Raw genomic sequence first — 27,940 nt, 5'->3', positions numbered from 1 at the left:
TGCCTAATATTCCATTCAAGGAATACACCATCATATATAGTAAATTTCCTATTAAAGAACATTCATATTTTTCTAGTTTTCATATTATAAATGTGCCATTCTTTTACACTAGTTCTATTATTTCTTTAGGTCCTAGAAGTGAAATTGCTGGATCTCAGAATATGTACATTCTTAAGGCTTTGATGTATTCTACTGGATTGTCCTCCAAAAGGAACATGTAATTGATATTCCCATCAGCCTGGAGATTGGTATGTTTGACAGATAGAAGGAGGTGACTAAAGGCAAAATGCTTATTAAAAAGAAAATATTCATTTGTTCTGGGACTTCCCTGGTGGCACAGTGGTTAAGAATCCACCTGCCAATGCAGGGGACAAGGGTTCAACTCCTGGTCCAGGAAGATCCCACATGCTGTGGAGCAACTAAGCCCATGCACCACAACTAATGAGCCCAAGGGCCACAACTACTGAAGCCTGCATACCTATAGCCCATGCTCCACAACAAGAGAAGCAACCGGAGTGAGAAGCCTGCACACTGCAATGAAGAGTAGCCCCTGCTCTCTGCAACTAGAGAAAGCCTGCATGCAGCAACGAAGACCCAACACAGCCAAAAATAATTAATTTTTAAAAAGAAAATACTCATTTGTTCCCTGAATATTTATCGAGTGTCTATTATTTGCACAACACCATGATAGATGCTGTGGATATACTGGTGAATGAGGACTCCTAAACTTGTTTCTCTGTATTCTTCCTTCTCTGATGACGGCAAGCTTGGAAAAATGTCTAGCTTTGTGGATGAATTAACCAACATCACACATCATGATGCTACACTCAGGAGACAAGGGTGCTGCACCTTGGCCCAGAGGGTGGCCTCACTGTATGGGATATTGCTCACCCACACCTTCCTTTCGTTTTCCCCTGTACAGATGAGGCTAGAAGCCTGGGCACTTTATTTCCCTTGCCAGCAAGGGAAGTCTAACAGAGGCAGTTTTTCCAGAAGCAATGGAAGAGATTGCTGGTTTCTTTGTTTTTTCCAGTTAAACACCAGAAGAATTCTGTGACTGGCTTTGAGAGGGCATCTTGTATGAAAAATACCTATCTTTAAACACTAGAATCACACTCGGGAAGATGAGATACACACACCATGACAGGCACATGGGAACCGAAACCAGTTTGCGGGAACACAAACGTCCCTGTACCACTTACCTAATATGCACACACACTAAAATATACATCTAAACAACTGAAAAACAGAAAGCAAAATGGCATGCATTATTAAAATTGTTAACATTCTCTTTTTTTGCTGAATGCACGTATAGTTGAATCCACATCATGAAAATGTTCATTGGGGGAATTCCCTGGCGGTCCAGGGGTTAGGACTCTGCGCTTTCACTGCTGAGGGCCTGGGTTCAATCCCTGGTGGGGAACTACGATCCCATAAACTATGTGGCGCAGCCAAAAAAAAAAAAAAAAGAAAAGAAAATGTTCGTCGGACATTACTACCCTCTGCTGCCATTAGAGGGACTTGGGATCCTGTTGTTGTATGAAAACCATTAGTTGTAATTATTTTCAATATAATAGCACAGAAAATATTAAATCAACTCATGCACTCGCCTTTCTTTTCACATTCAGACAAACTTGAATATGAAATGTGAATCAATTTTTAATGCTCCACAATATGTTATTATTTTCATACCCTTCCTTTGGCTGTTGCACCTTCTTCAGTAAAATCAATAGTGAAAATAGCTTTATTGACACATATATAAACACAACCAGACCTGGAAAAATGGACAAGAGAGAGTATCAGCCGCTTAACATTTTTCATCTCCGTCTTCTCCCTCACTGTCATCGTCACAATAAAAGATGTCTCGAAACAGGAAGACTGGCTTGGGGGTTGCCGGGGTCTGGATCTCAGTCCCTTTTTTCTCCATCTTCTTCTCTAATTTTTCTTTAAGCAATGGTAGACTAGTCTCATAAAGGTAGTCTATAATCTCTAAAGAAAAGAAATTGAATCTTGAGATGATCTGACAAAGCCTCTTCCCAAGGTCAAAGGACGGATGGCACGGACGATGACAATGCATTGCTACTGGCATTACTGTGTGCAAGACCTGGCTCTAACTGCTTTATTCATAGTCACTCATTCAATCCTCTCAAAAATCCTATGAGGTAGGCCCTATTGTTCACCCATTTTTCAAATGAGGCATAAAGACATTATGAAACTCATCCAAAGTCATAGAGTCAGGAGGGCGAAGCCAGGATTCAAACCCAGGAAGTGGTGTCTGCTGAACGCAAGGAGCATTTTGTCACACACTGCAGGGCGGTGTGTTACCCGAACCAGCGGTTCCCAGTGATGCTGGGCAGGCCACTGGCGACTCACTTGTGAGCTTGTTAGAGAAAAATCTAGCCTCTGGACCCAGACTAGAGACTAGGATCGACTGGGTCTGGCATGAGACCCAGGTATGTATCTTTTTCCCAAGTTCCCCACCTGACTCTGATAGTCCAGGTTTGGGAATTACATATGTAAACCACCTACAAATGGCTGCAGAGATGAAACTGTATCTCCAGCTTTTTGTGGATCAGTGTGTGTGCAGGCATGTGGTATGAGCATGTGTCCTGTGCAATCCAGAAGCACTCGCAGCTACTCACCCAGTGCTTGCTCAACGCCCGGCGGCCTGGTGACCACACTTTTCAAGCTCATTATCTCATTTAGTACTTTTGAAAGTCTTGTCAGGTAGGGGTTATAATTTGCCAATTTTTACCATTTTCCATTTGAAGAATCTGAGGTTCCCAGAAGTCACTACCCACGGTCACACTACCAGCGTGTGTCCCCATATGCCATGTTTTTAACTATTCAGATATCGAAAATACTGACCTGGAAAAGTCTTCTTCTGCCAAAAGGGAACACAGGTGGCTTTCAGCTTATAAAATTTAGTTTGGACATAAGATGGAGGAACATCCCTTTAGAAAGGAAAAGGTGTCAAAAGGTTAGTGGCAGTTTAAAAATTAATCATTTCAGTCCTGTGTACTAAGTGCATTGATTGAGGGGTGGTCTACAGACCTAAGCAGCTTTCTTAATCCTCATGTCTACACATGTGAGAAAAATAAGACACATATGAAAAGCTATTGTTCATCTGGTTAAACACACACACACACAAAAGGAAGAAAAACAGCAGTACAACAAGACGGATTCTGTCTAAACTAGAATAATCTAAACTACCAGTTGGGAAGACAAGGTGTAACACTAGCTCACGGGGGCTGATGCTAACATTGTCTTCAGCCCCACCCTGAGGGCTCTCCGCAGAGCAACAAATAACCCTCACGACCACTCTGCGAGGGGGCTCCTACGCTTATCCCTCGTTTTGGAGATGGGGAAACTGAGAGAAGATGGCCAAGATCTTACAGTGAATAAGGGGGGAAGGGCTGGGACTTCAATTGGGTCCACTCCAAATTCTACTTTTTTCTTTCTTTTTTTTAATATCAGTTTTTTTTTAATGGAAGTATAGTTAATTTATAACGTTGTGTTAGTTTCAAGGGTACAGCAGAAAGATTCAGTTGTACATATATATATATATTATTTTTTCAGATTTTTTTCCATTATAGATTATTACAAGATATTGAGTATAGTTCCCTGTGCTATACAGTAGGTCCTTATTGTTTATGTATTTTATATACAGTAGTGTGTATATGTTAATCCAAGGCTCCTAATTTATCCCCCTACCTCCCTCCCGCTAACCCTTTGGTAACCGTAAGTCCGTTCTCTATGTCTGTGAGTCTATTTGTGCTTTGTAAATAAGTTCATTTGTATCAGTTTTTTAAGATTCCACATATAATTGATATCCTATGATATTTGTCTTTCTCTGTGTGGCTTACTTCACTTAGTATGATCATCTCTAGATCCATCCGTGTTGCTGCCAATGGCAACATTTCACAAATCCTACACTCTTAACCACTACCTTTAGGATAACTATATATTTGTCACAATGCAAAGGCAGGGGTCTGGATTTTTTACTTTACAAAGCTAAATAAAGTGGATGCTTATGATATTCTGGTGAGTCAAATCCATTTTCCATTTACAATAAGTAGGACAGAAACAACCACATCTTAAATATTTTTTTAAAGTGAAAATCACTAACTTCACTTCCTGGGCACTCACTTCCTAAGCCATAAAAGCGTGGCATAGGGCTTCCCTGGTGGCGCAGTGGTTGGGAGCCCGCCTGCCGATGCAGGGGACACGGGTTTGTGCCCCAGTCCAGGAAGATCCCACATGCTGTGGAGCGGCTGGGCCCATGAGCCATGGCCGCTGAGCCTGCGCGTCCAGAGCCTGTGCTCCGCAATGGGAGAGGCCACAACAGTGAGAGGCCCGTGTACCGCAAAAAAAAAACCCCCAAAAAACAAACAAAAAAAACCGCAAAACAAACAAACAAAAAGCGTGGCGTATTTGTTTCGGTAATTAATTATTCTAGTTGTTATATGATTAGTGGGAATAACTGGATCTGCTAGGTATGTGGAAGTACAAGACGGCTGGGCTCTTTCTGTCTCTTCATGGCAGCAGCTCCCCGCCGCGTGTGCACTGCGTGCCACGCACTGTCTCCTTGCTGTCGTCCTCATCAAGGTCCTGTTAAACTGCTGCGCAGATGAGGAAACCGCGACGCAGAGGCAAGTGAGGGAATGACCTGCCCAAGGCTGGCTAAATTATGAGCATAGTCCCAGGACTTGACGCCGGTCCATCTGACTGCAAAGCCCAAGTTCTAGGGCATCTATGCCTTCCCTCTTCCCACAGCGCCCTGCGCCCAGGTTGTTCTGCAGATCAAAGCTCAGGCTTCAAGAAGTAACAATAACTGATCTGGACATTTTCAAATGAAGTAGGTGTTACATCTCATTAGGTGGAGATGCTTTCTTTAAAATCCTGCCTAAATAATTCACAAGGGAGGTTTAAAGAACCTGAAGAGACCGAACTTTTAATTTAATTATTTTCACTGTTTTAATTCATTATTAAAACTTTGAGGATGTACTATTTCCAATGGTATTTGACTGGATGCCATGATGTCTGTTTTACAGCTTTGAGATTTCTAACCTTAACCAGAACAATCAATATTTAAGTATATAATTCTACTTAAAATCATTAAAAACCCATTTTAATTTAAGAAATGTGATCTGAGGCAATGTCACAAGATACACAAACATTTATTGGAAAAGTCAGATTTTTCAAAAGCGGTTTGGTATTACAAAGGGAGGGACCTGTCGACATGAATACTTCTTAGGATGGGAGTTGGTGGGGTACACAGCAGGACACCCTTCCTTCAAAGCCCCTAACACCCTCCCCTCTCAGGGACCCACAAACCCAAGAGCTGGTGCCCCACCCCTGAGACGAGCTAGAAGAGGAAAGGGTTTGGAACCACGGGCATGTGTCTGTGACTCCCAACAGGGCCTGCCATGAAAAGATTCCAATTCTCCAAGTTAATAAAAAAAAAAAAAAGGACTGATTGTTCTTTGTCCATAATCCCAAGGTGTAAATAACTAACTAGCAGAACCAGTTTACACTCTTCCTAATGGATCAGTGACAACCTCACGCCAGCAGCCACGTTTCTGAAAGACAGCCAGGCTGCGGCAGCCCTGTTCCCCTCAGCACCCTTCCCAAACTAAAGGCCAGACAGTCCCTCAACATCCCCACCTCCCAAAGCCCACCAACCCCTGAGCCCCGCGATGCTCAACAATTTGCGTTGCTTAGAGGGACTGTGCTTTGCCAGCCAGCCCTCTGTTGCTTGGCCGGCACTGAATTCAGGTCTTCAGAGTGGTGGCCTCTCCTCCAGTGGCAGGAACTGATTGAAACTGCAAGGACCGTAGCAATGAAGACAGACAGCGACAACTGATGAAATCTCACTCCTCGGATGAGAAATGCAAACGAACAGCACACCGAAACCACTGAGGGAAATCCGAAGAGGAACAGGAGCTTGATGTGGTCTCAAAATATCTCCCCGTGGCCATTTCTTTTCACCAAGAGAAAAACTTACTTTTCTACAGTGGGGCAGTGTGGCAGAGGCCGCCAGAACCAGAGGATCAAAATCAGAACCACATGGCTCATGATGGGATGTGACCTGGTGACAGAAACACAGCCTCCTCCATGACTGACTCCCATGTAAAATACAAAACCCGAATCTAACAGTGAGGAAGCGTCTGAAAAACTCCCCAACTGTGGCAAGTTCTCCAGAACGACTAGCCTGTATTCTCCCACAATTTCAACGTCATAGAAGACAAAGGCATTAACAGATACACACTACTGTATATAGAATAAACAACAAGGACCTAGTGTATAGCACAGGGGACTATATTCAATATCTTGTAATAACCTATAATGGAGGGACTTCCCTGGTGGCACAGTGGCTAAGAATCCGCCTGCCACTGCAGGGGACATGGGTTCAAGCCCCGGTCCGGGAAGATCCCACATGTCACAGAACAACTAAGCCCGTGCGCCACAACTACTGAGCCTGTGCTCTAGAGCCGCGAGCCACAACTACTGAGCCCACGCGCCTAGAGCCCGTGGTCTGCAACAAGAGAAGCCACCGCAATGAGAAGCCCGCGAGCCACAACGAAGAGTAGCCCCTGCTCGTCCCAACTAGAGAAAGCCCATGCGCAGCAATGAAGACCCAACGCAGCCAAAAATAAATAAATAAGATAATAAATAAATTTTTAAAAATCTATAACAGAAAAGAATCTATAATGGAATCATTTTGCTGTACACCTGAAACATTGTAAATCAACTATACTACAATAATTAAAAAAAAAAAAGAAAAGGCAGAAGAACTCTGCGGTTTAGAAGACACTAAGGAGACAGATCCTGGACTGGATCTTAAATCAGGGGGAAAGTGTTATAAAGGACACGACTGGGACGCTGGGTGAAATCTGCATGGGGGCTGTGTTTTAGACAAGAGTAGTGCATCAGTGTCACGTGCCCTCAGTACGATCACTGTGCTGATGCAGAATAACAGCCTTGCTGAGGACATGGCGTCCACCACTAACACTGAGACGGTTAAGGGAAAGAATTCTATTCCCTTGTAGAAGGGAGCGGGAGAGGAAGGGAGGGAGGGATGATAAAGTCAACGTGGCAAATGGTAAAAGGCCAATTATGGGTAAAGGGACCGTGGGTTCTTCGTCCCGGTCATAGCCGGTGTGCTCCATGAAGCTTTTAAGAGACTCTGCACACATTTCATTCACTCTTCTCAGGTGTCTTGGGGTGGAGGTGGTGGTTGGAGCGGAGGGAGCGCTGGTCTGATTTACCTGGTCCGGTACTTAGACAGGGCGTTCCCAGTACATATATACACAAATACAATTTATAGATGAGTTCCATAAGCAGCAGGAATTTCAGTCCTGTTCTTCAAATCTGAGAGGCATTTATTAGAACTCCTCTCTGATTTTTTCATTAGATTAATATTAAACAAATGGCCTTACCCTATGGTGCTAGCAAGATCTTCCCAGTCTATTTCATTAACATCTTCCACATTTATTTCATACAACCTATGAGAAAAAATAAAAATTAAGTTTTCAAGGCAACAATCAACATGATGGACATTTTCATGGACTCACAGAATATTAAAAGCTGGAAGGCCTCAGCGTGTTCACCCCTGTTCCAGCTCTCTTGTTACACAGGCCCAGTGTCACTGGCATGCTAACCCAAGGTCAGCCCAAGGTCATGGGGTGAGCTACAGACCAAAAAATCACCCTTCCTCCTCCTGAGCCCTTTGCATCTCCCACCAAGCCTAGTAAAAAACACAACTTCACAAGGAACTATATTAAATATGCTGTGATAAACCATAGCAGAAAAGAATGAAATATGAAAAAGAATATATATATGTATAACTGAGTCACTTTGCTGTATAGCAAAGGTTAAACACAACATTGTAAATCAACTATACTTCAATTAAAAAAAAAAAAAAAACAACACAGGGACTTCCCTGGTGGCACAGTGGTTAAGACTCCACACTCCCAATGCAGGGCGCCTGGGTTCGATCCCCGGTCAGGGAACTAGATCCCACATGTATGCCGCAACTAAGAGTCTGCATGCCACAACTAAGAAGCCCGCCTGCTGCAACTAAGACACGGCGCAACCAAATAAATAAATAAATAATTAAAAACCAACCAACCAACCAAACAAAAACACAACTTCACCATTCAATGTAGACACACAAGAGTAGTACACATGTGTACTCAGCACTTACTATGTGACAGACACTGGGTTAAGACCTTGATACCCACTAATCCATTTACCGTCAACACCACCTGATGAAGCTAGGGGATTATGTCCTTTCCACAGGCCAGGAATCAGGGCTGAGAGCTCGAGTCATTGGCTCAAGGTTTCATGACTCATAGGTGGTACCCACATTGGAACCCAGGCCTGCCTGACGTGAGATGCCCTCCTTGGCTCTGCTAGTCTCTGCTGTCTCTCTGGTAGAGGAGAAAAGGGGAAGGCCACCCCAGCCAGGCCAGCGTGGAGAACGAGGAAGCCCACCAATGAAGGAGAAGCAGGCTTCCTGACAGAGCGCAAGAATAATGAAGCTGGACAGGGCGGCCAGAATCCAAAGGTTTCTTCTGCTCTTTGCTGTTCCTCATTGCACATGAGCCCAGGTCCACTAGACTCGCAGACTTCGTAAAACAGGTCCACGTCTCCCTGTCCATCAGGGGAGGGAGGACTCTGCACGGACCAGGAACTCAAAGACAAAACTAAAGACACCAACGAACGCGTGCTAGAGAGCAGTAGGGCTCAGCCTGAAGTATTTACCTCCATTTTCCAATGGACAGAAGTAAGCAATGTCTATGTGAAAGCCTTAAAGACTAAAATAGCTATGTTTATTGAGTTATTTCATTTCTTCTCCCAATAACACTAAGAGGCAGGTACTGTTATTATCATCCTCATTTAAGATGAACAAATCAAGACTTAGAAAGGCAGGAAACACGTCCAAGGTCATGCACGTAGAAAGTGCTGGAACAGGAATATGAACCGTGGTAATCTTACCGCAGATTCTGCTGTTTAACAACTACTCTTTGGCTAGAGAGAAAAACAGGTCAAATATCGTCACTTTCTATTTCTGTACCTTTCAATGAGATTGATCTTGGCCTGTAGGGCATTAACTCCCCGGTATACATCCCGACCATTTGTCATCCTCTTGGTTAGAATTTCCGTCCTACATTGAAAGAAAGAAAAACAGTTTATTTGGGGGGTAAAGTTTCCATTAAAATGTCCTTTGTTTTCCTCATTTAAATTGTCCTTATTCAGAACTACTTTATAACTTTGGCAACTCATCAGTGCTAACATTTACCACCACCAAGAATATACCTTTTTAAATTTTTTTAAAGTGGGAAAGGGTAAATAAAGAGATAGAAAGTTGATGGTTATTGAAAATGAATGATGGATACAAGGAGTTCTAAGTTGGTGTGAGTTACACAATTTCCATAATAAACAGTTTAAAAAAAGGGAGGAAAAAAAAGAATAAGCCTGCTTGCAGGTGCTAAAGGGTGCTGTATAAACTCAATTTATTTTTGCTTATAAAAACAGAAAGTCATTGCTCTTATTACCATTATAGCTGCTGAAACACCAAATTACACAGATTTAGTAAAGTGATCAATGACTCAATGATTCCTCTAAGGCCCCAAGTTCATGGCTGAGGGAAAGGGTTCCCAGAAGTTCCTAATAAGAGCAGCAGCCCAATTAAAAATATTTAAAAAGTGCTTCTCTTGAAGAGTGAAATTTGTCACAATCTGATGGACAGATCATGAGCTGTGACATTTACTTTCTTGAGAAGGGAGGTACATGACGCACACACACAGAAACTGACACTGTTTTTACTAATAGCCGCCCACTTTCACTGGTTTGAAATGTACCCGCTGATGCCATTTCAATGTTTCATGAAGTAAATCTATGTTCAGCATTCAAGTTTCCTACTTTTTTCTTCAAATTAAAAAAGAACCCTTGCATGTTATTTAATTATGCTGATTCTCAAGCACGGCTCCCCTTCATCATTTCCCTTTTAAGACACTGACATATCAGCTTCCAACTGAGGCTTTATAACCCACTCTTTTTAAAAAATTAATTAATCAATTAATTATTTTGGGCTGTGTTGGGTCTCCGTTGCTGCACGCGGGCTTTCCTTAGTTCTGGCGAGCGGGGGCTACTCTTTGTTGCGGTGCACGGGCTTCTCATTGCAGTGGCTTCTCTTGTTGCAGAGCACGGGCTCTAGGCAGGTCGGCTTCAGTAGCTGTGGCACACAGGCTCAGTAGTTGTGGCTCGCGGGCTCTAGAGTGCAGGCTCAGTAGTTGTGGCACATGGGCTTAGTTGCTCCGCGGCATGTGGGATCCTCCCAGACCAGGGCTTTGAACCCGTGTCCCCTGCATTGGCAGGTGGATTCTTAACCACTGCGCCACCAGGGAAGCCCCCAATCCTTTTTTTTTTTTTTTTCGGTACACAGGCCTCTCCCGTTGCGGAGCACAGGCTCCGGATGCGCAGGCTCAGCGGCCATGGCTCACGGGCCCAGTTGCTCCACGGCATGTGGGATCTTCCTGGACCGGGGCACGAACCCGTGTCCCCTGCATTGGCAGGTGGACTCTCAACCGCTGCGCCACCAGATAAGTCCCCACTCCTTTTTTTAAGTCTAAGCTATAGGGGTAGAAAGGGCTCTGGTTCCTCCATATTACACACTTCCCCCCCCAAACATTATCTGTTCTTTGGAGCTTATTTCCTGAGAGTAGTCTTCTAGTAAAATAAATACTCTACAGCAGAACTGTAAGGTATATAAACAATACACAGTATAATCTACGAGTTTGCTTTTAACATACAACACGCCCACTCTGGATTTCATTCTTATTTATGGTCAAGATGATGGAGCCCCCTTTATGCAGGATGATGGAGCCCCCTTTATGAAGGAGGCCTGGGTCGTGGGCTGTAGAACCACTGCTTCAAGCTGTCATGTTGCAGCTGAAAGTTGCAGCTGAAAGTTAGCTTGGAAACCCTCCAGGGCTGGGAAAAGCTACATCGGGCAAAGAACGTGCAGCAACATCTGGACTGAAACTACTTCTTCGTGATGGATGTACCTAAAGATGTTCTAGGATGAAGAGTATGACTGCCCTGCTTTGAAGACAGAGGAACTGCTGAATTAGAAAGCAAAAGTAAAAAGGTGGAGCTATTACTGATCACTACGCTTGTGATTTCCCTCCTAAATATTCAGACGTTAATTTTTTTTTCATGCTATAAATAGGTAACAACCTTGTTTTATGAAGAAAGGGCCAGAGTGAAGAAACCAGAAGTCAATATTCAATATTAAGAAGATTCAAGTTCTGTTTACAAAACAGAAACAGACTCACAGATACAGAAAACAAACTTATGGTTACCAAAGGGGAAAGGGGGCAGGAATAAATTTGAAATTGCGGATTAGCAGATACAAACTACTATATATAAAATAGATAAACAACAAGGTCCTACTGTACAGCACAGGAAACTGTACTCAATATCTTGGAATAAGTTATATTGGAAAAGAATAAAAAAATAATATATATGCATAACTGAATCACTCACTTAGTACACCAGAAACTAACACAATATTGTAAATCAACTATACTTCAATTAAATAAATAAATAAATAGACTAAAAAGGTTCAAGTTCTTTATGAAGAAGCCACACAACGAATCAGGGTTGGTTAAATGCTAACTTAAATCAGCTATCGATATTGAAGTGGTTGGAGTAGTGGATCAGAGAGGATCATTCTTGACCTACTGTAAGGCTTTCCACGTGGTAGTTACAGATATTCTTAGTAACCTCAGCAGTCCACCCCTCTCCGGAAGTTGCTGAGAGAGGGGCAGGGAATGCTTCTTGTTGAAATTTATGTAAGAAGCCTCAAACTTACCACTTACTTTTACACTGCATCCAATTCCTGGTTTCCACTTTAGCCTCCACTTCTACCCAGGATATGCCTTTGTAGAGTTTTTCCCGAACAATTGACAGGCGGCCTTCAGGATTCTCTTGGAGTTTAGAATCCATCTCGTTTAGCTCTTGGGGAGATATTTTCTTTAGAATCACTTCTTCAACAGCCTTGATTAGTTTCTGGGTCTCCGTCTTGCTCCAAGCACCATGATTTCTTTCTGTTGACATAAAAGGATGGTCTTGAAGTTGCTAATCTATTGGCTTTCAAACACAATATTAACAACAAAATGATAATGATGGATATCTGTCATTTGACATCTCTCCAAACCCACAGAAGGTACAACATCAAGAGTGAACCCTAATGTGGACTGTGGACTCTGGGGGGTTAAGATGTGTCAAGGTAGCTTCATGGATTGTAACAAATGGACCACTCTGCTGGGGGGTGTTGAGAATGGGGGTGTGCTGTGCACGTGGAGGGCAGGGGATAAGTAGGAAGTCTTTGTACCTTCCTCTCCCTTTAACTGTGAACCCAAAACTGCTCTAGAAAAATAGTCTTTTTTTTTTCTTAAGTTATTTATTTTCTTTATTTTTTTGGCTGCGTTGGGTCTTAGTTACGGCACATGGGATCTTTGTTGAGGCATGCGGGATCTTTTGTTGCAGCGCAGGCTCTTTGCTGTGGTGCATGGGCTTCTCTCTAGTTGTGGCGTGTGAGTTTTCTCTCTCTAGTTGTGGTGCATAGCCCCAGTAGCTTGCGGCACACGGGCTACAGGGCGCGTGAGCTCAGCAGTTGTGGAGCGCGGGCTTAGCTGCCCTGCGGTATATGGGATCTTAGCTCCCCGACCAGCTTCCCCTGCATCTGAAGGAGGGTTCTTTACCACTGGACCACCAGGGAAGTCCCCAAATAAAGTCTTTAAAAACAAGAAGATAAATCAGACACTTTTCAGAAGACAATGGGCAACATCTCAATTACACAAACATAAAAGTATCAGTTATGGACTTCCCTGGTGGCGCAGTGGCTAAGAATCTGCCTGCCAATTCAGGGGACACGGGTTCGAGCCCTGGTCCAGGAAGATCCCACATGCCGTGGAGCAACTAAGCCCATGCGCCGCAACTATTAAGCCTGTGCTCTAGAGCCCGCATGTCAGAACTACTGAGCCCGTATGCCACAACTACTGAAGCCTGCGTGCCTAGAGCCTGTGCTCTGCAACAAGAGAAGCCACTGCAATGAGAAGCCCGTACACCACAACAAAGAGTAGCCCCCGCTCGCCACAACTAGAGAAAGCCCGCGCGCAGCAATGAAGACCCAACGCACCAAAACAAAACAAAACGAAACAAAAAAAACTATCAGTTACATGCAAATCAAAATGAAACTACGAAAGTGGCCATAGATTCTTTTTAAGAACCAATCTCTCACACACACACACACACACACACACACAAAACCAGCTGCAAAGAAAAAAATCCTTTCTTAAAGCAATCTTTTTTTTAACTTAGAGAAAGCTGTTCTTCCTGTTTCTAAGAGTAATACCTCCTGCAGGAAATTGTGAGGGTCCCAAACATTTAGTGGAAAGAGAATAACCAATCGACTTTCATGTTATATAAATAACTCTCCCCAAGAGTTTCTGGAGTGAAATTAACAGCTGCAATGACGTCACCACAGTACTTGATGAAGAAGGCACCTGTGAATTTTTTTTCTTTCTTTTTTTTATATTTTGCACTCATTAAGCTTTCTATTTTTTTTTTAATTTCAAAAATTTATTTGGCTGTGTTCGGCCTTAGCTGCAGCACGTAGGACCTTCATTGTAGCGCACAGGTTTCTCTCTAGTTGCGGAGCATGGGCTTAGTTGCCCTGCAGCATGTGGGATCCTAGTTCCCCGACCAGGGATCGAACTCGCGTCCTCTGAAGTGGAAGCGTGGATTCTTAACCACTGAACCACCAGGGAAGTCCCGGCACCTGTGAATTCCTAAAGCCAGTCCTTGGCGCAGGGTGTCAAAAGCTTCTACGACTCACTCTTCTTGTCTAGATGCTCACAGTGATGCTAAGGAAGAGGCCGCAAGCTGGTAGGCTACAGGTATCTTTGATCTGGCCTACAGAATCTCACATGCCACGGAGCAACTAAGCCCATGCGCCACAACTACTGAGCCTGCGCTCTAGAGCCCATGAGCCACAACAACTGAGCCCATGTGCCACATCTACTGGGCTTGCGCTCTAGAGTCCACGTGCCACAACTACTGAAGCCCGCGCGCCTAGAGCCCATGCTCCACAGCAAGAGAAGCCACCGCAACTAGAGAAAGCCCGCGCGCAGCAACGAAGACCCAACACAGCCATAAATAAATAAATAAATAAATAAATAAATTTAAAAAAAGAGAGTCCCAAGAAAAAAAGATCTTGATTTCACACACACATGCAAATCCAGATGTTTGCTTTACTTCTTGGAAACTGGCAGAATTGGCTACACTGAGTCTTCGCATGGCACCGGTGGCCAGAGTTGGTGGCACAAAAGGCGTGGTCTCCACCACCTCAGAGTTTACCACGTGCAGACATGCAGACGCCTGTCTGGGACCCGCTGCATGGCTCTGCCTGCAGGGCCGGAGCACGTGAGCCTCTGGGCTGAAGCTAACACCCACTAAGGACTGTCTTCTGAAAGCAACTGGGGACGTTTTAAGGTGAAGAATATTAACCAAGGAAGCTTTTTATGAAAGAGGAGAACAGACAAGAGATGACTGACACTGGTTTTGGGAAACGCCCCTGACTAACAGGCCCTCCCTTTGATGGTTTCCCTGGCCACCTGGGGGAAGGGACCTTGGTGGCCCAGGCTCTCCTGCCCACTGGCTGAGTGGGTTTCAGTTTACCTGGCAGTTGGAGTCACACTGAAAGCTACTGAAATAAGGTGTGGCAGAAATCAGTCTGGTGAATAAAGGCTGCATCAATATGTATGAAGAAATAAATGAATCAGTAAGAGAATGGCTGAAACAGTGATGACTCTCTCAGACGACAGGCCTGCAGTGATGCCTGGGCCCTGGGCCGCTGTGGGCTGATTCGTTCACCGAAGTGGGCTCTAGAGACCATGACTTACGACTGCTGATCTGGGAGAACTTCAGGGCCACAGAGAGGCTACTTCGAGACACCATCTCACCAATCTTTTTCCAGTCGTTTCCATGGAGGGAGTGGTATATCTTTAGCTTCTCGGTATCTCCTTTGCTATACCTTAGAGGAAGGGAAAACAGATCACAGCTGAGCATTAACCACAAGCTTAAAACCACTATTCTCACTGCAGCACGCTGCGACGCTGGGAGAAGCCGTATAGGGCGGGCTGTCAGGAAACCTGCTCAGCACAGTCCTACCAAGGACCTGAGCCCAGATACTTCCTGTCTCGGCATCTCAACCATGAGCACCCTGTAAGTCAGTCACCGCAGTCCCTGGCTCACTTACACAGAGGCCAGGGCAAATAATCCGATCATGCTATTCCCCAGCCAAACCCATAAAGGCTTCACACCATAAAACCCAAACTTCTGACTGTGCCTGCAAAGCTCGGCGCTCCCTAAGTTCAGCCCCATTGGCCTTATCGGCCTTTCTCACCTCGGAGCCTCTGGACCTGTGGTGGGAATGGCTTCCCTCCACCGCTGGAAAGCTCCTGCAAGCTCTTCAGAAGCAGCTTAAATGGTGCATCTTCAGAGAGGGCTTCCCTGACCACCTGGTTGGAGGTGTCCTGCTGTCCTCTCCCACAGGACACTCTGCAGCTCTCTCACTGCCCCCGTCACCACTGGCAACTGTACACTCGTGGCTTCCCTGGTTTATCTGACTCTTCGTCTAGGCCACCACTGGCCAATGGAAATATGAGCCACAGATGTCATTTAGAATTTTCTAGTGGTCAGGTGAGAATTAATTTTATTTAGTTTTTTTTAAGATAATTTATTGGCTCAGGCAATTGAAAAGTCCAGATACAGGTGGGCCCTAGGGTTAGCTTAATCCAGGAGCTCAGTCAAATCACCAAGGACCACTTTCCACCATTCCACTCTGCCTTCCATGTTTTTGGGGTTTTTTTTTTTGGCGGCAGCATGCGGCATGTGGGATCTTAGTTCCCCAACCAAGGATCGAACCCACGCCCCCTGCAGTGGAAGCACAGAGTCTTAACCACTGGACCGCCAAGGAAGTCCCTAATTTTATTTAGTTTTAATGAATTAATAACATATTTTATTTAACTCAATATATTAAAAATGCAGGGCTTCCCTGGTGGTGCAGTGGTTGAGAGTCCGCCTGCCGATGCAGGGGACACGGGTTTGTGCCCCGGTCCGGGAAAATCCCACATGCCACGGAGTGGCTGGGCCCGTGAGCCATGGCCGCTGAGCCTGCGCGTCCGGAGCCTGTGCTCTGCAACGGGAGAGGCCACAACAGTGAGAGGCCCGCGTACCGCAAAAAAAAAAAAAAAAAAAAAAAAAAAATGCAGCCATTTCAACATGTAATCAGAACCTAAAAGTATGAATGAGATACTTTACATTCTCTTCTCCACACCAAGCCTTCTAAGTCCATTGTATACTTCACTCTTCAGCACATCTCAGCTTGGACTAACCACAGTTCAAGTGCTCCATGGCCACATGAGGCTGGTGGTCACATGGATGGACAGCACAGCTCTGGAGGGGAAGTCCTCGGAGGGCAGGGACCCTGTCAGTTTTCTACACTTTGGTACCCGTAATGCTTGACAGACAACAGATGCTCAATAAAGATGTGACAGGGACTTCCCTGGTGGCGCGGTGGTCAAGAATCTGCCTGAGAATGCAGGGGACACGGGTTTGATCCCTGGTCTGGGAAAATCCCACATGCCGTGGAGCAGCTAAGCCTGTGAGCCACAACTACTGAGCCTGCGAGCCACAACTACTGAAGCCCGTGCGCCTAGAGCCCATGCTCCGCAACAAGAGAAGCCACCGCAATCACAAGCCCACACACTGCAACGAAGAGTAGCCCCTGCTCGCCGCAACTAGAGAAAGCCTGTGCGCAACAACAAAGACCCAACGCAGCCAAAAAAAAAAGGACAGCTGTCATTAAAAAAAAAAACCAGATGTGACAGATGCCTTAGCACAAATCTGTCACAGTTTAAGGAAGTTAAGATGCAGGAATCCCACATAAAAGCAAATATATTAAAAGAAAAGAACTAAAGTGCACTATAATATATGCGGATTTTGAGATTAAACATCTTAAATGTTTAAGGGAAGAAAAAGCCATCTTTATGACATTTTATAATTCCTTTTTGGGGGAGGAAGAGGGGCCAGAAGTGGTAGTTTATGTTATTACTAATGCAACACAAAAGCAGCCCCGGTAAAAAGCGGCCTCATTTGTAATGAGGGTGATCCACAACTACCGTGGGACAGTAAGATCCTAGCATTCTCAGAAACGTTATCTAAAATGCAGAGCATGGTGAACAGAGATGCGAAATCCTTCACCATTAAGAATCAAGCTTTTTAGCAGTTTCCTTTATGAGGCAAGCAGGGTCTTCCTGAGATTTAAAACAAGACTTAAAGGTAGCCTTGAAGCAACAAAAAAGAGGACATGAGAGAAAAACAGAGTGTACGAAAATGAGGAAACAGGTGTACTGACCTCCATGGCCCCTTGGAGCCTTACAATTCTTTGATTTTTGACTTTCTATGGTTTTTTCACTTAAGAGTTCCTTAAGTTGGAAAAATACTTTAAGGGTAAATGGTCAGCACAACACAAATAATATGGTACCAATGAATGAACTTTATTATCAGAAAGACAGACTTTCATTATTTGAAAAATGTCATTTCCCACAGTGATGTAACAGGTAGAAAAACATGTTACCTCATTCATTTACCAAAGCATCTTTTTGGTCCCATTTAAAATGTCACCTTTAGTGAATTTCCTTAAAGTACACAGCGGGGGCTTGGGAAAAAGGGAGGGCAGGTTTCAGTATGTGTGGAGGTACCTTTCCTCTACTTCGGGTTTATTTCTTTTGGTAAAAATTTTTAAAAAGAAGCCAAGGTCATATCAATGTTAAGTTCTGATAGTACCTATGTCCTGATTTAAAATCACGTCGCTCAGTAGGACCCAACTGGCCCTGCCAGATTCACTCCATCTGCCTCCTGGAAGTGAGATCAGTAGTTGAGCCCTAGGTGGCTGTCTGGGCCCTCAAGGGTAGGAGCTGATGCTTTCTCCCTCATCCCTCTGTCCTTAAGCAGAGTGCTTACCCACCACTGACGCTCGGTCTACATTTGTTTTATTTGGACTGTTGGAAACAGACCATAATTGGGTATTTTATTTAGGAAAAAAGGGAGGACAGAAAGGCTACCGCCACATGAAGCTCTGCATTGATGCTACCGAATCACACTTAAGTGACCTCACACAAGTGCTCACCCCCACCTTCAAATATTTACTGAAAACCCAAAGCACTGGGCTCAGTGCTGAAGGGCACACATCACACTGAGAAGGAACGTCTGGGTTCGCAAGGAGCTTACAACTTAGGAGACTGCCGAGAAAACTGCACGGGTGACGCTAAGAGGCAGCGCGTGGAGAATGCTACAATGACAACATAAAGTAAAAGCCAGGGATTTAGAAAGGGGAAGACGACAGAAGATTTATTCAAGAGGTGGAAACTGAAAGGGTCTTTGGAGACATACACCTGGCGGCACATCTGGTTTCACACACGAAACTCTTCACGATTTTGTTGTGTACATTTTGATTTACAGTATCAGCAAAGACTAGAGAAATGCTCTGCTCAAGCTTTTTCTTACCTGCCTTTGTAATTGTTGACATCAAACATCTTCTTTGCTCGATAGTATACGAGTTTCCAGGGCCGGGCAATGCCCTTACCTAAAGTCGGAAGAGAGGTGGTCAGAGGGACAACCAGAGCGTGGCATGAAACGCCGTCACAATTATAAAAGAAACCCAAGAAGGGCCCCTTTTTACAACATGCGCTATCCTAGACCCCAGGTGGAGGGTGCGGTTTCCTATGTCCTGCAGAAAGCCGTCTTGGGGAGCAGATATACAAAATCCCCAGTTTCCTTGGCGATCTCTGAAAACTGGATGCTTAGTATGTAGAGGCTCTAGCTTCTGGTCTACTAAATTCATGGAAAAGGCCCTTATTAGGCAAAGGGATTTTAACATAATCTGGAGGTGGAGGACACACTCCAGCAGTTCCCCATAAGAGAAACAAAAAACCTTTGCAATTGAATAAGCTTTTTCCTGCTTTGCCACTCTAAAGATGAAAGGGTCCCCCAGCAGGGGCTCACTGTTCTGTTTCCTTTGTGCATTCCACCTAAGAAGTTATCCTCTTTAAATTCAAGAGAGATGTTTTTTCCAGTCCAAACCTACATTGCGTCATGACCTTCTACCTTCCCCAGGATACCTCCAAGAGGAGGGTTCCAGCTCAAAGCACAAATATGGCTCTACTTAAAAAACTTCGGAGACTCTGGTGTATACCAGAGTGCTTTGTGCAGTATATGCAAAAAATACACAATACAGGACAGGACGAGAAACCAAAACCGTAACTGTTACCAAGTAGGAAAGCTGGAAGCTGATCATCTAATTTGTTAGAAAATCTGTAAAAGCACTGTTCTCGGGAGACGGGAACACATTCCAAATCCCTGAACGTATAGGCTGGCAATAAAAATACTATTAACGTAGCAGCGGCTAACATGCACTGCATGTACCGGACGGGCCAGGCACCGTGCTCAATACTCACCGCGCTTATCTGTGCAAGGCTGGAAGGCCACGGATGGCCAAGAGGCCACAGTTCTAAACTTACCAATGTGCAATCTAAACGAGTATTTTCTTTTTAAGTCGGTGATGAGAGATTTCTCCTCTGGGTATCTGTCTGTGTACAGCAGCTTGTCTGCATTCTCGATTCCTGTCAGAGACAGAAATTCTCGCACGTTTTTCTCTAACTGCTTATTTTCCTTCACGGAAAACTTGCCAAATTTAATAGTGACACCTACGATGTGGGGCAGGAGAAAAAGGTACACAACTGTCATCAATGAATGAAAGCGAACCACCGTTTGGTCTTTAGCAATCACAACAGCACCCGTCAGCTCCTCCCCACCTATCGGGGAGCAGCCCCTGCTTGTGCCCTTGACATTCGCTCTCAGGCAGAGCTCGGCCTAAGCCACACTGTCCTCCCAAAGTCTTCCCTGGTCATCCTACTCCAATGTGACCTTTCTTGTGTCATCAACTCCTTTTTACACAGTTATTTAAAAAATAAATTAACAGTAATAGATATTCATTAAAAATTCAAACAGTATTGAAATAAAAGTTTAAAAGAAGCCCCCCCCCCTTCACTCTCCTCTGCCCCTCCTCCCCCCAAGGCAGTGCTGGGAACTGGTTGGCACAAACATGAACATGTATATTCTCTATGTATATATATTGGGGGGAGGTGGGGACAATATCACTGCAATTTACGTTCTATTCCTCGTCATAACTCAAAGCACTCAAGTCTCATTATTATTGACTGCATTACACAGTACATTTTGCTAATCTTAGACTTATTTTAAAAATCTTTTAGGGCTTCCCTGGTGGCGCAGTGGTTGAGAGTCCACCTGCTGATGCCGGGGACACGAGTTCGTGCCCCGGTCCGGGAAGATCCCACATGCCGCGGAGCGGCTAGGCCCGTGAGCCATGGCCACTGAGCCTGCGCGTCCGGAGCCTGTGCTCCGCAACGGGAGAGGCCACAACAGTGAGAGGCCCGCGTACCGCAAAAAAAAAAAAAAAAAAACCTTTTATAAAATACATACTCATAAAAATTTCAACACAGAATACAGAAATAAAGTGGGGTCCTTCTATAGATATTGCTCGAATACAGAAATAAAATGGGGTCCTTCTATAGATATTGCTCTATAAATTGTGTTTTTCTTGATCAATTTGTCTATTTTTTTAAAAAACTAATCTTATCAACATGATTAATTCCATAAGGCTAAGGCCCCTCTCTTTACTTTTTTCAATGGCCAGTGGCACTGGGCCTCACACAGCAGATACTCATCAGTAAGTCCTGCTCACTTGCAGTACACAACCTTACATTTGTAGTTCATTCTGAAACCCAATAAGCTTTCTGGGAGGTTCTTGTAACACAGTGAAATCAAGGAGACCAAGCTGGGTGTTGCCTGAAGCCATGCCCACTACAACCAGCTCACCCTCAAATTCATATCCTTGAAATTACACCTCATCAAAGCTGATGATGTTGATATGCGTGTTTTAATTTGATTTCACTTGTGCCCCCCCCACAATGTCTCAACCACTTAACCTCCTCCCCCTTTTCTTCCGGGCTTGATCTTCTAGTCTGTGGATCACCTGGATCTGTTAGCCCCGTTTTTCCTCGCCTTCCCTATCAGAAGTTGGGCACAGAAGAGGAAAACTAGTGCACTTCATTTTGGGAATTTTACAGTGCAGATAACGATTCCGGAAGGAGATAAAGCTGAAAGTAGCTAAGGGGTGCTTTTTGTGAATCTATAAATCTGAATCGCTCACAAAAGAAAGTCAGGGCTAGTTACGCATATAGAAAAGTTCAACAAATATTCAAGTCCCACAAGCTTACCCTGGGCTTTAAATTCTTTAAAGCGTCCCAAGTCATCCCGATACATTCGCTTAATTGTAGTGGCAGCCCTCTCCTTGATATCAGGGATGAACTCTTGGAGCTGCCTCACAGCAGAATCCAAATCCACGTCTGAATTATCTGAATCTCTCGAATCTTCAGATAAATATTTGGTTTCAGGATCTTTAGCCGACTCCAAATTGCTTTCTTCTTCATTTGTAGGTTCTAATCTAAGGAGAAAAACTGGATTGATTAACATTGACAGGTCACGTGCCCTAATGGCTTTCAGATTCTTTTCTTACAGTAACTCTCCCTTTGACTACAACAGCATTAAAGCTGGAAGGGATCTTGGGGTTGATTCAGTGTGTGATGTCTGAACTCTTTAATGTAGCTTTACTAACTTGGACACACCCTAACCCCTATTTCCACCAGGCATTGCTTCTTATGTTACTATTTCTCAACTGTATTGTTTCAGATATTGACTTCCTAATAAGCTCAGCCCTCTTCTACAGCCCATGGATACTCAAGACACCTCCCCCCACCATGAGTTATGTTTTATAATAATGGTTACTAATTAGTTAAGTCAATATTCAGGGTTTACATCGTTACAATTGCTTCACTGCAGTTAACAATGGCCACATATTTTCCCCTTGGCAGTATAAAGAAAACATAGTTTTCTATGTATCTATCACTAATTCATTCCCACAAACTTTCTGCCAGATGTCCAGAGCTGCTCTTAGCCAAATGCATCAGCTAACCACCCAGACAGGAAACTGAAACAAAACAAAAACAAAACTGTACGCATTTGTCTGAGCAAAGGGTCAATAGCTTTCACAGGTCCACAGCCCCATACAAGTTAAGAACCACAGGCCGAGAACATTCCTGCCTCGTTATCAGTGATCTAAAAATGTCCCCAATGAGAAGGCACAGAGGATGATGTGAGTTGGGCCCTCTGCCATTTAACTTCTATGTGAAACTATTTTAAGCCAGGACAATCTAGCAAATGTAAGAACGTCACAGAGTAGAAATGGGGAGAAAACCTGTCCCAACTCCCAGGAACTGAAATGAAGTGCTTAAAAAAAAAATTCCTGCATCTATTCATCGGCCAGTATACTTAAATGATAATTATATAAATAACGATATCTAAATTTCTTTTATTAGGGAGAACCCTAATTCAAGCTTTTTTCCTGTTCCGTAACATTCTAAGTTCTCTGATCCTTTCTCCTATCTCTGTACATATAGACAAGGTAATTGTGGGGTCTTTAAAGTCTTTTTAAACTTATACATAGAATTTCAGGGCTGGAATAGTTCTTAGTGAAAACAGACTCTAACTGCCTTATTTTATACATGAAGAACGGAAGGTACCTGCCAAGTTACTCAGTTAAATGTGCACGACATCCTATACATTTGATGGTCTATCTCTTTATGATTTCTGCCACTTACTATGGCCGTGCTGAACAAAGAGGTAACGGGCAGACTTCACACCCAAGACGCACACCATCAGAAGGCCCAACACCCTCACGTTACCTCTGCACCTCTTCCGAACAGGCCTGGGGTTTCTCCTCTTGTGGCCTGGGTTTCGCACTTTCTTCAATCAAGGTACCATTACCTTCCACTGAATCAAAGAGCGTGTCCTCAGAGCTCGTCCTGAGCGCTGAAAAATCACCGCCAGGTGCCACGGCAGTATCAATAGAAGACCTTCTCTTCCTTTTCTTAGACTTTTTCTTGAGGCCACTGGACTCCTGATTGCCCCCTGCAGTCCCGACCTCACCAATCACTTGGGATCCCTCTGAGTATATGTTCTCAGCACTCTCAGGCGCAGGCAAGGCCTCGAATTCCCGGTCATTTGGACGCTTCCTCTTTCTTTTCTTAGACTTGCTTTGATCTGCAGACACTGGTAGTTGCGCAATTTCACCTTCTTGGCCCATGGGAGGCTGGGGTTCCTGCTCTTGGGATTCTGATCCGGGCAGGGTGATGCTTGCACCCAGACTCTCCTGGACAGCATCACAGGATGCAACTTTCCTCCGATGTTTTTTATGCTTTTTCTCCCGAACTTTATCATGCAGTTCTGACTCATTTTCACGTGACTTAGTAACCAAATGCGGTTCATCTGCTTCAGGCCCTCTTGTTGACTTTTGTTCCTTGCTTACATCAAGGTAAACGACATCGACATCCTTTCTAAAATTCTTTCCTGTGTTCTCAATGTTTTCTTTATCCACCAGGACGTACGCAATACCTGTTTCCTTATCGACTCCCAAAGCACCTTTTCTTCTCTTTTTATTCTTTTTGGGTATAGAAGTGGCCTTTTCAGGCTCATCACAAATTTCTGATTTTTTCAAAGGAGAAGAAACAAGATGCTGGGCATCCTTCCTCTTTTTTTTACCCTTAGTTATGTCAGCCTGTTCATTTGCCAGGGAGGAGTCTCTGAAACTTTCATGGGAATGCCTCCCATGTCTCTCCTTATGTACACAATGCTTAGTCTTTTTCTTGATGAAAACTGGAGAGTGGGTTTCCGATCTGCTTGATTCTCCTTCCATTTTACTCCTATGGGGAAATGGAACCACATGGTTTATTTTTGCAGAGCATTTTAAACATTAGCCTCAGGAGAAAAAAAAACCACACAAAAACGACAGGACAAATGACAAGCCTGGAGTCATGATTATAAATTTTCTATTATTCTAAATGCATAGCAAGCTCACTGTAATTCACTTGTCTGGTTCCATTGCCTTTATGATATGGAAAAAAAAAATACTTAATTGAGAACAGTGCTCTTCCATGATCGGGCCCTTGTTCCCCCACGGCCTCATCTTCTACCTCTCCTCTCAAACTCTGTGCTCCAGCTACACATGCCTTTTTTTTTTTTTTTTTTTTTCGGTTCCCCAAACATGCTCCAATCCTTTCCCTGGCTTGAGGTCTTATAAATCACGACTCCCTCACTCTGGGCCACTCCCCGCTGTCTCCTACCCCTCCCTGCCTCCTTTCATCCTTCAGAGCTTGGCTTGAACATCGCTTCTTCCAGAAAGCTTTAAAAGAATATAAACATTATGATACCATGCATCCTGAGTTAAGAAAATATAAATGTTATGAGGCCGTGTATATTACGTTAAGAGAATATATACATTATGATGCCATGTATATTGCATTTAAAACACAAAAAAAGTTTCATGTATCTTTTCTGAATGGATACATATGTAGTAAAACTATGAATACAGCATGGGGATTATAACTGGTAAATTCAGGGATTAGGGACAAGTAGAGAGCCAGTTTCTCTTATATCTGTAATCTTGTATTTCTTAACTGGAGTAATGAGTGCAGGGGTATTTGTTATATTTTTGTCTACTCTTATTTGTCTACTCTTTTAAAGTGAACTGAAATAGTTCACTTTTTAAAAAGCAAGGGGCAGAACAAGAATACAGACTGCTTTCACTTAAAAACAAGCATTAAGGACTTCCCTGGTGGTGCAGTGGTTAAGAATCCACCTGCCAGTGCAGGGGACACAGGTTCGAGCCCTAGTCCAGGAAGATCCCACATGCCACAGAGCAACTAAGCCCTTGCGCTACAACTACTGAGCCTGTGCTTTAGAGCCCGTGCTCCACAACAAAGAGTAACCCCCGCTCGCCGCAACTAGAGAAAGCCTGCGTGCAGCAACGAAGACCCAACACAGCCATAAATAAATAAATAAATAAATTTATTAAAAAAAAAACACAAGCGTTAAAACAAGCAACTGAAGGATGTAAATGTACTGTTTTAAGTATTTACCAAAAAGAGAGAGAGAGAGAGAGAGAGAGAGAGAGAGAGAGAGAGAGAGAGAGAGAAAAGAAAGAAACCTTTCCTGACCCCTTGAGCTTGGCCCATTCACCAAATGATATACTTTCGTAGCAAACTATTTCTCTTTTGTAGCATTTAGCCCAGCTGTGGTTCAGAGTGGGGACATCAAGTATCCACTGACCTCAAACTAGAAGATCGCCTCTTTGAGAAAGAGGCTGAATGGGCCTTGTTAGTGTCCAACAAAAAGTCCAAGTTCTGCAATAAGTCGGAATGAAGTTTAATAAGGCTCCAATGTCAATTCTTATACAGAGCACGTGCATTCTGGAGTTTAAGTACAGGAATAGAAATGTACTTCACAAAAGACATGGTTAAAAATATAATTTTACAAACACATCTTACAACTCTCCTTGCTCCGTATTGCTTCTGGATTTCAATTTATAAGATTTTATTTCTCTGCGACTAAAAGTAATACTAAAGGTAATACGTTTACATGGTTCAAACATCAAAATAATCTGTCCTTATTTCCCCTCCTTTCTCACAGAGAAGGTAGCATCTGTATATTCTGATCTGCATTTTGCTATTTTCACTTAACAACAGATCCTGGAGACCTCTCTGTGTCAGTGGTCTTTCAAGTCTGAATGCTTAAGCACCTTTTCTACCGGAAGGTACCTACTTTCTCCTAGGTAGTCAAGAAGCTATAAGAATTGTCTAGCTGGAAGGATGGGGAATAACAAACATATGGACTGATACCTATAAGCCAAATCTACCAGCCTCAGAATCTCACCTCCAACGGAGGCACCAAGAGCTTTGGTTAAGGCCTTCCTCCCTCGTGTCACCCAGAGATGCACAGAAACCCCTTCTTAACCCACTTCTTTGCAGCTTCCACCTCCAAGACACACCCCTGAGACTGCTCCAGTTAGAGTGCCTATGACCTTCGAGCCACTAAATTCAAGAGATACTTTCCTGGCCCATCTTTCAGGATCTCTCTCTCTCTCTCTCTCTTTGGCTGCACCGCGTGGCTTGGCGGAATCTTAGTTCCCTGACCAGGGATCGAACCCATGCCCCCTGCAGTGGAAGCAGGGAGTCCTAACCAATGGACCACCAGGGAATTCCCTCAGGATCTCTCAATAACAATGAACAGAGCAGATAATTCCTTTTAATATTTTTACCTTCCATTAGTTTCTTTCTTTCTTTTTGTAAATACCTTGTATGCTTCTCCTTCTGGTCTCTTGAACTCAGCACCACGTTTTAAATATATAGTCACTTCCCACTAAAACCTTCTTATGGCTTCTCCATTATTCTTTATAAATTTATTTATTTTATTTTATTTATTTTTGGCTGTGTTGGGTCTTCGCTGCTGCGCGTGGACTTTCTCTAGTTGCCGCGAGCGGGGGCTACTCTTCGTTGTGGTGCGCGGGCTTCTCATTGCCGTGTCTTCTCTTGTTGCAGAGCACGGGCTCTAGGAGCGCAGGCTTCAGTAGTTGTGGCGCACAGGCTTAGCTGCTCTGAGGCATGTGGGATCTTCCCGGGCCAAGGCTCGGACCCGTGTCCCCTACACCAGCAGGTGGATTCTTAACCACTGCGCCACCAGGTAAGTCCCTCCATTATTCTTAAGATAAAGTCCCAAATCCTTACAGACCTACCATGCCCTTCATGATCTAGTCTAGTCCATGCCTACCCCTCCACCTCTCATTTCTCCCTGGGTTTCAGACATCCTGTCTTCTTTCCGTTCCCAGAATACACCATGATCCTTGTCCTTATCAGGGACTTTACAAAAGCATCTCATTTTCCCAGGAATGCCTTTCCTCCGTTACCTTTCTGCGCTATAACTGGTCTAAGTTTGAAACTCACTTTCTCTAATCCCTTCTGGGTCCCGCCTTCTCGTTACAATGTTTCTCAACAATCCAGCTGCTTCCCTACTGCACTTCGCTCCGTTGGGACATAACCGGCCTCCTAAGGGTTGGGATCTTCTCGTCCGTCTGGTTCCCAAATGGTTCCCCGGTATTCGATATATATGGATATACATTTTTTCACACTTAATTCGAAACATACCACTTCCCGCCGTGCAGGGACGTGCCCAAGCCTGGTCCCGATCCCCTCCCCACTTTGGGGTGCCCTGGAGACCCTGCTCTGCCCCGGGGTGGGCGTTCCGGGGCTGAGAGGGAGGAACGAACGAGAGGTTCCCGAGTGGAGGGGCTTGGAGCGGCTGCGGAGAAAACAGGCGCCACCCTCATCCCTGGGGACCTGGGCCAAAGGCGGGCCTCCGGGGAGGTGAAGACAGCAGCCACACACCGCTCGGTTCAGACACGCAAACTGGGAAAAAAGCCGGAGCAACTATAAAGCGCTTTCACCTACCTTCCGAACGCGTCGCCACCTGCCTTCCAATCCGGAAGTGCTGGTGTCGTGAAAGCGGAACTGGCTGCGTCACTTCCGGCCCGCCCCCCTCCGGCGTCGCGCTGCCGTAGCAGCTCGCTGGCTGTGGGGCTGTGACTCGCGTTTTTTTCTGCCCAATTTGTTCCCGGGCTTGTTGCGAGTGGGGTGGGACAGGGTAGAGCGTGATCCTAAAACTAAGAAAGTGGGACAGAGCCCTTCCGTCGACTTGCTCATTCATGCATGCATGCCATTTATTCAACAGTTTTTTTGCTGAGGTCCGTCTGCAGTCCAGGAGTGAATAAGATGCTGAGGGCTAAGCTGAGGAAGACAGAAAACAAACTAATCAACCAAGATAATTTCAGATT

The 27,940-nt window shown here is 44.4% G+C and overlaps 1 protein-coding gene across 4 annotated transcripts; it reads right to left on the bottom strand.

The window, feature by feature from the left end:
• Positions 1-1,641: 1,641 nt before the first annotated feature.
• Positions 1,642-27,595, bottom strand: TTF1 (transcription termination factor 1). Of its 4 annotated transcripts, none has more exons than XM_082612879.1 (11): positions 27,558-27,595; positions 22,962-23,978; positions 21,438-21,664; positions 19,659-19,844; positions 18,646-18,724; positions 14,979-15,109; positions 11,885-12,119; positions 9,083-9,172; positions 7,443-7,508; positions 2,869-2,954; positions 1,642-1,989 (listed from the first exon to the last, which is right to left on the bottom strand). In XM_082612879.1, the coding sequence occupies exons 2-11, from the start codon at positions 23,969-23,971 to the stop codon at positions 1,808-1,810; spliced, it is 2,292 nt and encodes a 763-aa protein (XP_082469005.1). In that variant the 5' UTR covers positions 23,972-23,978; positions 27,558-27,595; the 3' UTR covers positions 1,642-1,807. The 4 variants fall into 4 exon arrangements, 3 of the variants coding, with proteins under 3 accessions (XP_082469005.1, XP_082469006.1, XP_082469007.1); XM_082612880.1 differs by having other exon boundaries at positions 19,659-19,760; XM_082612881.1 differs by lacking the exons at positions 1,642-1,989; positions 2,869-2,954 and adding an exon at positions 4,453-6,091.
• Between the last annotated feature and the right edge of the window lie 345 nt (positions 27,596-27,940).

The sequence above is a fragment of the Mesoplodon mirus genome (assembly GCF_964341445.2).
Source record: "Mesoplodon mirus genome assembly, chromosome: 1".
Lineage (NCBI taxonomy): Eukaryota > Metazoa > Chordata > Mammalia > Artiodactyla > Ziphiidae > Mesoplodon > Mesoplodon mirus.
This window is presented reverse-complemented; position numbering and strand designations above follow the sequence as displayed.

What these genes read in the sequence shown, in the direction of transcription:
- TTF1 (XM_082612879.1), bottom strand. Translation starts at nt 23,971, where the DNA reads ATGGAAGGAGAATCAAGCAGATCGGAAACCCACTCTCCAGTTTTCATC. An exon ending in GTCAACAATTACAAAGGCAG is followed by an intron (nt 15,110 to 18,645) that starts GTAAGAAAAAGC and finishes CCTTCCTCTAAG; the next exon opens with GTATAGCAAAGGAGATACCG. An exon ending in AAGATCAATCTCATTGAAAG is followed by an intron (nt 7,509 to 9,082) that starts GTACAGAAATAG and finishes TTTTTCTCATAG; the next exon opens with GTTGTATGAAATAAATGTGG.